This window comes from Pagrus pagrus (assembly GCF_965226575.1).
Source record: "Pagrus pagrus genome assembly, chromosome: 13".
In the NCBI taxonomy this organism is placed as follows: domain Eukaryota; kingdom Metazoa; phylum Chordata; class Actinopteri; order Spariformes; family Sparidae; genus Pagrus; species Pagrus pagrus.
This window is the reverse complement of record NC_140197.1, coordinates 31,298,422-31,309,820: the sequence shown is the minus strand read 5'-3', so window position 1 is coordinate 31,309,820 and position 11,399 is coordinate 31,298,422. Positions and strand designations below refer to the sequence as shown.

The 11,399-nt window shown below is 49.8% G+C and overlaps 1 protein-coding gene across 2 annotated transcripts in view; it reads left to right on the top strand.

The window, feature by feature from the left end:
- The window catches only part of rapgefl1 (Rap guanine nucleotide exchange factor (GEF)-like 1), a 49,342-nt gene that overhangs the window by 3,340 nt on the left and 34,603 nt on the right, over positions 1 to 11,399 (top strand). The window contains exon 1 of one of the 2 annotated variants that reach the window (XM_084372534.1): positions 9,772 to 10,680. The exons of the other annotated variant lie outside the window; for it this stretch is intronic. Within the exon in view, the coding sequence (XP_084228660.1) occupies positions 10,478 to 10,680 (203 nt within the window). The 5' untranslated portion in view covers positions 9,772 to 10,477. Of the gene's footprint in view, positions 1 to 9,771; positions 10,681 to 11,399 lie in introns of those variants that run through there. 2 annotated transcript variants of the gene reach the window in all.

Genomic DNA, 11,399 nt, shown 5'->3' with positions numbered 1-11,399 from the left:
TTCGAGCACTAACAAGTAAGCGGTGTAGAGAGAGAAACTAAAATGGGGGAGAATCAATGATTGACTGAGATCGACAGCTTGCTTTGATTGAAAATGAAAATCGTGATGCAACAATGATATTTCCCCCTGAATGTGAATCATCGCTGTGAATCTGTAAAATCAAGGAAAAACATGTTCCCACGTCCCGGAGCTCTGTCACTGATGCAGTCAGAGTTAAATATGGAGGCACGTTTCTGTCAGACTTCCTGTCTAAACTGACTCGGCCCTTTATTATTGTGTGACTGAAGGTGTGGAGGCAGGTGTGATGCTGAACACTCACACAACACCAGACTTCTAATGAAACATTAAGAAATGTTCTTCCATGACTAGATGACTGTTTGTTTTAGCAGCTCCAGCCTTGGTGCTGCTGGATACATCTGAAGTTCTGACCGTTTATTCTGAGTACAAGATCTCCAAAATCATGATCTTTAACACTGAAGCAACACTTCCTGAGCAGACGTCCGTTTGTTTCCTCCTGTCACGATCTTCTTCGTTTCTCTTTTCTCTCGGGATGAACACCTGAAGACGGCTGTGTGTTTACGGGGAGGAGTCGGGTCGTGGTGATGGTGTCGTCCATCCAGCCTTCCTTTGTGAAGCGGCTCACTCCCAACTCAGAAAAGTGACTTTTAGTTTCAGCTCTTTTGTTTTCAGTCGTAGAATGTTGTCCAACTTTGTTCTTCATGTGTTGAAATGTTTGATATTTAAATATTAAAATCATCAGAGCTGAGCTGACGGCTGCAGTGTGATGACACGTTAACCTGCGCTGACCAGACTGTTCACTGTGACCGCTGTTTGTTTAATGTGCTGCTGCTGACGATGATGATGATGATGACGATGATGATGAAGATGATGAGCTCATTAATGGTTTGTTTCAGTTGGGTTGTCGTCCACTCAGAGGCTCAATAAAGAACCTAATGAAACTGAACATGTGACGTCTGGTTTGTGTGTCTGCAGCTCAACGTTAACACAACAGGAGACCTTCACTGAACATCTGAAGGCAAACGGGTCATAATGTAATCGAGCAGCACCAGAACAAGATAAACCAGCTGTCTCACAAACATAATAAACCAGACATCAGTGTGACGGTCAGTGGTGTCGGACGGGTTCATCAGATTCAGTACCGGTCCAGAGCGTTCAAGAACATCCACAGTAAATGTTTCGAAATGAAGAGCGGAAAAACAGTCTGATTGTATTTCATTTAAAGCAGTAGTACTGTAGTAGTAGTACAATAGTAGTACTGTAGTAGTAATACAATAGTAGTACTGTAGTAGTAATACAATAGTAATACAATAGTAGTAGTACTGTAGTAGTAGTACAATAGTAGTACTGTAGTAGTAGTACAATAGTAGTACTGTAGTAGTAGTAGTACAATAGTAGTACTGTAGTAGTAGTAGTAATACAAAAGTAGTACTGTAGTAGCAGTAGTACTATAGTAGTAATACAATAGTAGTACTGTAGTAGTAATACAATAGTAGTAGTACTGTAGTAGTAGTAGTAGTAGTAGTAGTACTGTAGTAGTAGTAGTAGTAGTAGTAGTAGTAGTAGTAGTAGTACTGTAGTAGCAGTAGTAGTAGTAGTAGTAGTAGTACTGTAGTAGTAGTAGTAGTAGTAGTAGTACTGTAGTAGTACTGTAGTAGTAGTAGTACTGTAGTAGCAGTAGTAGTAGTAGTAGTAGTACTGTAGTAGTAGTAGTAGTACTGTAGTAGTAGTAGTAGTAGTAGTAGTAGTAGTAGTAGTAGTAGTAGTAGCAGCAGTAGTAGTACTGTAGTAGTAGTAGTAGCAGCAGTAGTAGTACTGTAGTAGTAGTAGTAGCAGTAGTAGTAGTACTGTAGTAGTAGTAGTAGTAGTAGTAGTAGTAGTAGTAGTAGCAGCAGTAGTAGTAGTAGTAGTACTGTAGTAGTAGTAGTAGTAGTAGTAGTAGTAGTAGTAGTACTGTAGTAGCAGTAGTAGTAGTAGTAGTAGCAGCAGTGGGTTCAGACCCACAGAACACAGTCTATTCAGGACTTTACTGTACAGGAAGTGTTGGGCACAGAGGAAAGGATGAGAGAGGAGGAGGTGAAGAGAGTGGAGGAGGTGGAGAGAGGAGGAGGTGAAGAGAGAGGAGGAGGTGAAGGAGGTGAAGAGGAGAGAGGAGGAGGTGAAGAGGGAGGAGGAGGTGAAGAGGGAGAGAGGAGGTGAAGAGGAGAGAGGAGGAGGTGAAGAGGGAGGAGGAGGTGAAGAGGAGAGAGGAGGTGGAGAGAGAGGAGGAGGTGAAGAGGAGAGAGGAGGAGGTGAAGAGGAGAGAGGAGGTGAAGAGGAGAGAGGAGGAGATGAAGAGGAGAGGAGGAGGTGAAGAGGGAGGGAAGAGGAGGAGAGGAGAGAGAGGAGAGAGAGGTGAAGAGGAGAGAGAGGAGTTGAAGAGGAGAGAGGAGGTGAAGAGGAGAGAGGAGGAGATGAAGAGGAGAGAGGAGTTGAAGAGGAGAGAGGAGGAGATGAAGAGGAGAGAGGAGTTGAAGAGGAGAGGAGGAGTGAAGAGGAGAGAGGAGGAGATGAAGAGAGAGAGGAGTTGAAGAGGAGAGAGGAGAGATGAAGAGGAGAGAGGAGTTGAAGAGGAGAGAGGAGGTGAAGAGGAGAGAGGAGGAGTTGAAGAGAGAGAGGAGGATGAAGAGGAGAGAGGAGTTGAAGAGGAGAGAGGAGGAGAGAGGTGAAGAGGAGAGAGGAGTTGAAGAGGAGAGAGGAGGAGTTGAAGAGGAGAGAGGAGATGAAGAGGAGAGAGGAGTTGAAGAGGAGAGAGGAGGAGATGAAGAGGAGAGAGGAGTTGAAGAGAGAGAGGAGGAGGTGAAGAGGAGAGAGGAGTTGAAGAGGAGAGAGGAGGTGAAGAGGAGGAGATGAAGAGGAGAGAGGAGGAGTTGAAGAGGAGAGAGGAGGAGATGAAGAGGAGAGAGGAGTTGAAGAGGAGAGAGGAGGAGTTGAAAGAGAGAGGAGTTGAAGAGGAGAGAGGAGGAGTTGAAGAGGAGGAGGAGGAGATGAAGAGGAGAGAGGAGTTGAGAGGAGAGAGGAGGAGATGAAGAGGAGAGAGGAGGAGATGAAGAGGAGAGAGGAGTTGAAGAGGAGAGAGGAGGAGATGAAGAGGAGAGAGGAGGAGATGAAGAGGAGAGAGGAGGAGAGGAGGAGGTGTCTGACCAGGGCTCAAACATCAGCAGACACCTCCCACCCCACCATGGTCCGTTCTCGCTGCTGGACTCTGGGTCCGGTTCCGCAGCCTTCGAAGCAGAACAGCCAGGTTCTACAGCAGGTTCTACAGCAGGTTCTACAGCAGGTTCTACAGCAGCTTCTTCCCACAAGCCGTCAGGCTGCTGACCACAGAGCAACATGCTGCTGTCGGTGTCCTGCTGCACTGAGCCGGACGCAGCGACGCGTCCCGACCTGCACCGTGAGGCGGACCCACCGCCAGCGACCACGTTCCCCAGCCGTCACCATGGCGCCTGTGATGGACAGCTGAGTGATGATGTAACCGTGTTGGTCTCAGAGCATTAAGTACAGGCTGGGCCTCCTGCCTTCTAATTGGCTCTTTAGTGATGATGTAACAGCTACTTGACCACTTGTGTACACACACACACACACACACACACACACAGACACGCACACAGTATCCTTTCATATCAGTGTTTCTTTTAATCTGCCTTCATTTCTTTCTGTCTCCTTCCTTCCCTCCCTCTCTTCCTTCCTTCTTCTCTTCCCTCTCTCCCTCTCTTCCTTCCTTCCTTCCTTCCCTCCCTCCTCTCTTCCTTCCTTCCTTCCTTCCTTCCTTCTTCTCTTCCTTCCCTCCCTCCCTCTCTTCCTTCCTTCCTCCCTCTCTTCCTTCCTTCCTTCCTTCCCTCCCTCCCCTCTCTCCCTCTCTTCCTTCCTTCCTTCCTTCCCTCCCTCCCTCTCTTCCTTCCTTCCTTCCTTCCTTCCTTCCTTCTTCTCTTCCTTCCCTCCCTCCCTCTCTTCCTTCCCTCCCTCCCTCTCTTCCTTCCTCCCTCCCTCTCTTCCTTCCTTCCTTCCTTCCTTCCTTCTTCTCTTCCTTCCCTCCCTCCCTCCCTCTCTTCCTTCCTTCCCTCCCTCCCTCTCTCCCTCTCTTCCTTCCTTCCTTCCTTCCTTCCCTCCCTCCCTCTCTCCCTCTCTTCCTTCCTTCCTTCCTTCCCTCCCTCCCTCTCTTCCTTCCTTCCTTCCTTCCTTCCTTCTTCTCTTCCTTCCCTCCCTCCCTCTCTTCCTTCCTCCCTCCCTCTCTTCCTTCCTTCCTCCCTCTCTTCCTTCCTTCCTTCCTTCCCTCCCTCTCTCCCTCTCTTCCTTCCTTCCTTCCTTCCCTCCCTCCCTCTCTCCCTCTCTTCCTTCCTTCCTTCCTTCCCTCCCTCCCTCTCTTCCTTCCTTCCTTCCTTCCTTCCTTCCTTTCCTTCCTTCCCTCCCTCCCTCTCTTCCTTCCTCCCTCCCTCCCTCTCTTCCTTCCTTCCTCCCTCTGCCAGCAGAGAGCCACTGAGCGTGTGCAGAAGTGAGCTCTCATTCTGTCAGCCTACTGATGTCACACGCACACACACACACACACACACACACACACACACACACACACACACAGCCGACCCCCGGCCTGTGACACACATGTTCAGTGATGCGTTGGACGATAACATGAACACACACACACACACACACACACACACACACACACAGTGTATTATGTAACGGACAGAACCTTGTTCTGTCGGTACAGAACTTCACTCTGTCCCATTCTAACCTGGATCGTTTCCCAAATATGGTCGTTGTGTCACTTCCTTACTGGCGTGCGCTGACGTCCGTCCGGCTGAACTCCGGCTCCGTCGCAGCTTCAGTGTCCATTGGAGACGTTTCAGTAGCAGTGAAGAGGTGACGGAGCGGCTGATGTCCCAAAATATGAGATATTTTTAATCTCATCTCATTTTCTTGTCCGCTTTTCCGTGAGGGTCGCGGGGTGTTGTCGCTGTATCCCCCCTTTCGGGGTGTTGCGGGGCTACTGGGGCCAATCCCAGTCTTCATATGGGCGAAGGCCGGGGTCCATCCCTGGACGAGTCGCCAGCTCGTCGCAGGGCCCTCTGACGGCAGAGGCTGCCACACGGTGCCAGCTGCACGTCAGGAGCAATTTCTGGGTTCAGCATCTTGCTCAAGGATGCTTCGGCATGTAGCTCAGTTCTGCCAAGGGGAGCCGGGGTTTCGAACCAGCGACCTTCTGGTCACCTGCTCTACCCACTGAGCTACAGCCGCCCCGATATTTCTAATCTTATACACAAAATGTAGTGATCTGAACAGCGTGCAGTGTCAGTACTGTGACGACGTCGGGAATCCAGCAGAGCTTCGCACGTTTCCCTCTGAGGGATCAATAAGACGAACCTGATGTCATCTCCGACCTGATTGATCTGATCAGCAACTAAACTGAGAACACCGGTCGGTTGGTGCGGCCTCGTATCGATCACAATGCAGCTGTCACAGTTAAATACTGTGGAGAGGTCGTGGACATGATGAAACAACAGTAGCTGAGTAAATGTCGTGCAAAGTAATGAATCGAGCATTATTACACATTTCTATCAGTGTTTGAAGTGAAAACTCTTTTAGTAATTTATAACGACTGCACAAGTCTGTTCAGAGAGATGCTAACAGGGCGTGCTAACAGCTGACTCAGCAAAGTTTTAAAGGAGTTTTGGAGGTTTTGATTGTATTTGTTGGTTGTTTCTCCGTTTTAAATCGAGTCTCCAGCTTCTGCAGTTGTTCAGCAGAAATGTTTTGATGATTTTGTAGAAATTCCTCAAAGTTTCTGCCACATTTGTATTTGATGAATGACTGCAGCCTCTCTATGGTGTGATGAAATGTAACTAAGTACATTTACTCAGGTACTTTACTGAAGTACACTTTTGATGTATTCGAGTATTTATAGTATATTTCCACTCCACCACATTTTGGAGTTAATTTTGCACTTCTGACTCCCCGGAGCTGCAGAACAAGATCAGCTTGTAGCATCTGTTGGTTATTGATTTCTAATAGTGTCACAATCACTTAGTGTGAGTCAGTCAGTCAGTCAGTCAGTCTGTGAGTCTGTGAGTCAGTCAGTCTGTGAGTCAGTGAGTCTGTCAGTCAGTCAGTCAGTCAGTGAGTCTGTCAGTCAGTCAGTCAGTCAGTCAGTGAGTCTGTCAGTCAGTCAGTCTGTGAGTCAGTGAGTCTGTCAGTCAGTCAGTCAGTCAGTGAGTCTGTCAGTCAGTCAGTCAGTCAGTCAGTGAGTCTGTCAGTCAGTCAGTCAGTCTGTCTGTCAGTCAGTCAGTGAGTCTGTCAGTCAGTCAGTCTGTGAGTCTGTCAGTCAGTCAGTCTGTGAGTCAGTGAGTCTGTCAGTCAGTCAATCAGTCAGTCAGTCAGTCAGTCTGTGAGTCAGTCAGTCTGTGAGTCAGTGAGTCTGTCAGTCAGTCAATCAGTCAGTCAGTCAGTCAGTCAGTCAGTCAGTCTGTGAGTCAGTGAGTCTGTCAGTCAGTCAGTCAGTCAGTCAGTCAGTGAGTCTGTCAGTCAGTCAGTCAGTCTGTCTGTCAGTCAGTCAGTGAGTCTGTCAGTCAGTCAGTGAGTCTGTCAGTCAGTCTGTGAGTCAGTCAGTCTGTGAGTCAGTGAGTCTGTCAGTCAGTCAGTCTGTGAGTCAGTCAGTCAGTCTGTGAGTCAGTCAGTCAGTCAGTCAGTCTGTCAGTCAGTCAGTCTGTGAGTCAGTCAGTCTGTGAGTCTGTCAGTCTGTGAGTCTGTCAGTCAGTCAGTCAGTCAGTGAGTCTGTCAGTCAGTCAGTCTGTGAGTCAGTCAGTCAGTCTGTGAGTCAGTCAGTCTGTGAGTCAGTCAGTCAGTCAGTCAGTCTGTGAGTCAGTCAGTCAGTCAGTCAGTCTGTGTCAGTCAGTCTGTCAGTCAGTCAGTGAGTCTGTCAGTGAGTCAGTCAGTCAGTCAGTCAGTCTGTCAGTCAGTCAGTCTGTGAGTCAGTCAGTCAGTCAGTCAGTCAGTCAGTCTGTGTCAGTCAGTCAGTCAGTCTGTGAGTCAGTCAGTCAGTCAGTCAGTCAGTCAGTCTGTCTGTCAGTCAGTCAGTCAGTCAGTGAGTCTGTCAGTCAGTCAGTGAGTCAGTCAGTCAGTCAGTCAGTCTGTGAGTCAGTCAGTCAGTGAGTCAGTCAGTCAGTCTGTGAGTCAGTCAGTCAGTCAGTCAGTCAGTCAGTCAGTCTGTGAGTCAGTCAGTCAGTCTGTGAGTCAGTCAGTCAGTCAGTCAGTCAGTCTGTGAGTCAGTCAGTCAGTCAGTCTGTGAGTCAGTCAGTCTGTGAGTCAGTCAGTCAGTCAGTCAGTCAGTCAGTCAGTCTGTGAGTCAGTCAGTCTGTCAGTCAGTCAGTCAGTGAGTCTGTCAGTCAGTCAGTGAGTCAGTCAGTCAGTCAGTCAGTCAGTCTGTGAGTCAGTCAGTCAGTCAGTCAGTCAGTCAGCAGCAGAAGCCCTAGAACTCTAATTAAAGTTGGTGTCAGTGTGTCGTGTGTGTGATGAAGGCTTGGATACATCTGTCGAGGCTGAACCTGAGTCCTCTCCTCATGTTTCTGAGCTGGTGTCAGTTTACAGTGACGTGTGTGTGTGTGTGTGTGTGTGTGTGTGTGTGTGGTGTGTGTGTGTGTGTGTGTGTGTGTGTGTGTGTGTGTGTGTGTGTCCAGTTACAGTCTGCTGTTCAGCTGATTATTGTGGTTATGAAACTGACGAGACGTATTCACATTACAACACACACACATGTTGACCACCTACACACAGATCGATAGAAGGTCATGTGACTGTATTGGGGATCAATACTGAGCAGACGGTTACATGTTGGTTTTGACATGAAAACACACACATGGATGTGAACACGTGAGGATCCTCACCGACCGAACCAACCTGACACTGAGTCCAAACCCTGAAACGAGTCAACACACAAACATTTCTCATCTTTAATTTGTTCCCACTGACAAAACATGTTCTGATGCCCCAAAATGTTTTTTCCAAAACTGTTCCCAAAAATTTTACTAATTTTTTCAAACAAGTTCCCACTTTCCTCCAAATGTTCTCATGTTCCCCAAAACTGCCTCAGCTTTACCAAAGAGGAACCTCTTCACAATAAAACATCATAGTAAATCATGAAGTTTCCACATTCTTCTTCTTCTTCTTCTTCTTCTTCTTCTTCTTCTTCTTCACGTTCTTCTTCTTCTTCTTCTTCTTCTTCTTCACGTTCTTCTTCTTCTTCTTCTTCTTCTTCACGTTCTTCTTCTTGTTACTTTACAAAACCTTTCTCATGTTCCCAAAAAGTTCCCGACTTCATATCAATGTTCTAATTACAAATAAAATGTCTGCACCTATCAGAAGAATCTAGTTCCCACAAAAATGTCCAGACTTTCCCAACATGATCCCAAACTGAACCGTCCCGTTACAGCCATCAGAACCGGTTCCTGTTTAAATCTGTAGATTTGGACCTGACTGGTGATTTCTGATCTGATTGATCTGATCCTCGTCTCTCCGTCCACTTTATTCTCCATGTTAACATCAGACAAAACAACATCCTCACAATCACAGTGAACAGCCTCCTGCACCTCCTGCAGCTCCTGCACCTCCTGCACCTCCTGCAGCTCCTGCACCTCCTGCACCTCCTGCAGCCCCTGCACCTCCTGCAGCTCCTGCACCTCTGCAGCCCCTGCACCTCCTGCAGTTCCTGCACCTCCTGCAGTTCCTGCAGCCCCTGCACCTCCTGCTGTTCCTGCACCTCCTGCAGCCCCTGCACCTCCTGCAGTTCCTGCAGCCCCTGCACCTCCTGCAGCTCCTGCACCTCCTGCAGCCCCTGCACCTCCTGCAGTTCCTGCACCTCCTGCAGCTTGTCGTCAGGGATTTTTCCATTTCCATCAATTTTACAGCACTGCAAGTAAATGTGCGTGCGCGCTCCCGAGCCGTCGGTGTGTCGGGAGCACGCAACTGCAGCAGATGAGAGCGGAGGGGAGGGAGAGAGAGAGAGAGAGAGAGGGAGAGAGAGAGAGAGAGAGAGGGAGGGAGAGGGAGAGAGAGAGGAAGGTAGAGAGAGGGAGAGAGAGAGGAAGGTAGAGAGAGGGAGGTAGAGAGAGAGAGGAAGAGAGAGAGAGGGAGAGAGAGAGGAAGGTAGAGAGAGGAAGGTAGAGAGAGAGAGGAAGAGGGAGAGGGAGGGAGAGAGAGAGGGAGAGAGAGAGAGGGAGGGAGAGAGAGGGAGAGAGAGAGGAAGGTAGAGAGAGAGAGGAAGAGAGAGAGAGGAAGGGAGAGAGAGGGAGTGAGGGAGAGAGAGAGAGAGCGGTAGAGGGAGAGAGGAAGGTAGAGAGAGAGAGAGAGAGGGAGGGAGAGAGAGGGAGTGAGGGAGAGAGAGAGAGGAAGGTAGAGAGAGAGGGAGGTAGAGAGAGAGAGAGAGAGAGAGAGAGGAAGGTAGAGGGAGAGAGAGAGCGGTAGAGAGAGAGAGGGAGAGAGAGAGAGAGAGGGAGAGGGAGAGGGAGAGAGGGAGGGAGGGAGAGAGAGAGAGAGGGAGAGGGAGAGGGAGAGAGAGGAAGGTAGAGAGAGAGAGAGGTAGAGAGAGAGAGAGCGGTAGAGAGAGGAAGGTAGAGAGAGAGGGAGGGAGGGAGGGAGGGAGAGAGAGGAAGGTAGAGAGAGAGGGAGGGAGGGAGAGAGAGAGAGGAAGGTAGAGAGAGAGAGAGGAAGGTAGAGAGAGAGAGAGGTAGAGAGAGAGAGAGCGGTAGAGAGAGGAAGGTAGAGAGAGCCTGGCGGTGTGTTGTGAGGTCTCTGCAGTATCTGACCTGAAAAAAGAAAAACAGCTCGGCTGCTGCGGCTGCTCAGAAGACCGACAGTCCCTGAACGCACCGCCGGGCGGGTTTCCTCCAGGTGAGAAAACAAGCCGGACCGTCGATCATTCATCCGGACACAGCACCGAGAAACCCGCCGCGGCCGATCCGACACAGGCACGCTGTGACTGCGGAACCACCGGGGGCTCGGTCCGGACCGGAGGACCGCCGTCTGGGCTGCACATTCTCGGGTTTTCCGCCCACGGACGACGCTCGGTCCCGGAGCCGCCGCAGAGAGAGAGGAGCGCGGGGAGAGGACGCGGTGCAGCCTGGGAGCAGAGGGAGGCCGGCCGAGCGGCTTTCTGGGAGGTTTTGCGGTTAAACGGGCTCATTAACGCGGTGCGGTGATTTGTCCGCCGCCCACCTCCACCTCTCTCCCGCCTCCACCGACACAGATGGGTTAAAACCGGTCGGTTGTTCCAGAGAGCCGCCGTCCCGTCCGGAGGGTCCGCTCACACCTGCTCACACCTGCACGGCCCGACCTGCGGGGCTGTATGATGTAGGAGACCCCCCCCCCTTCTGTCTGTCCGCATCACCGTCCTCCACCCACCCGTGTATCTCCTCACCCCTCCCAGCCGCCCACCATGCCGGCGGGGATGAAACCGCTGGAGAAGTTCCTGAAGAAGCAGACCACGGCCCTGACCCGGGCCGGGGGCTTTGTAGGCGGGGTGGCGGACAAGGCCAGCGGGGGGACCGGGGCGTCCCGCCGGAGGGCCAGCCTGTCCCGGGTCGTACCCTTCTTCAGGGAGACGTCACCGGAGAGCGGCCAGGCCCGGGAGGTGTTCAGGTGAGACTGTCTTCTGTTACATTTCACACCAGAACCAGAACCAGAACCTGACCAAGACCAGATCCACCGGGGACAGAGGCTTTGTGCCAGCGTAGTGAATCATATCTGTAGGAAGGACAGCATCATGTCCCCATGGACACGCATGTCTAATGTTCCTCAAGAACTGAATGTAACTAGTTTCTAATATTCCTGAAAAATAGAGAAATATCAGGATGTAGAGTGCATACCTCCGCCCAGGCCCCTTTAATTCAATCAAGCTGAACCAGTTTTTGCTGTGCTCCGCCCCCTCAGTACACCTGGTTTATCTCATCAAGATCCATAAACTACTGAATGTCAACAGAACCGAGAAAACCTGGATCCTCTCTTTATCTGGGTCAGCACCAAAAGTAATTATGTAATAAGAAGAAAATTAAAATGAAAAAGAAAATAGACATAAAATATATTATTGTAAATATTTCTTAAAATACGGAAACAAACGCGTCTCTGTTCTAATGAAGTTAGCATGCTAACCTGCTAGCGAGTGTATAGTCACAACAGAACCTCCTGATGGAGCTCAGAATTCATGGACAGGAAGAAGAGCCGGTTTTGTTAAAGGAGCATTACGTAGTTTTAATGAGCAGAGGAGGTTCTTCACCGACTGAAACAAACTGACCTTAAAGGAGTTTTACTCTGTTTGTATGTGGCGGACCCTGCCAGCTTTCTAGCTTCACACAGTGTTC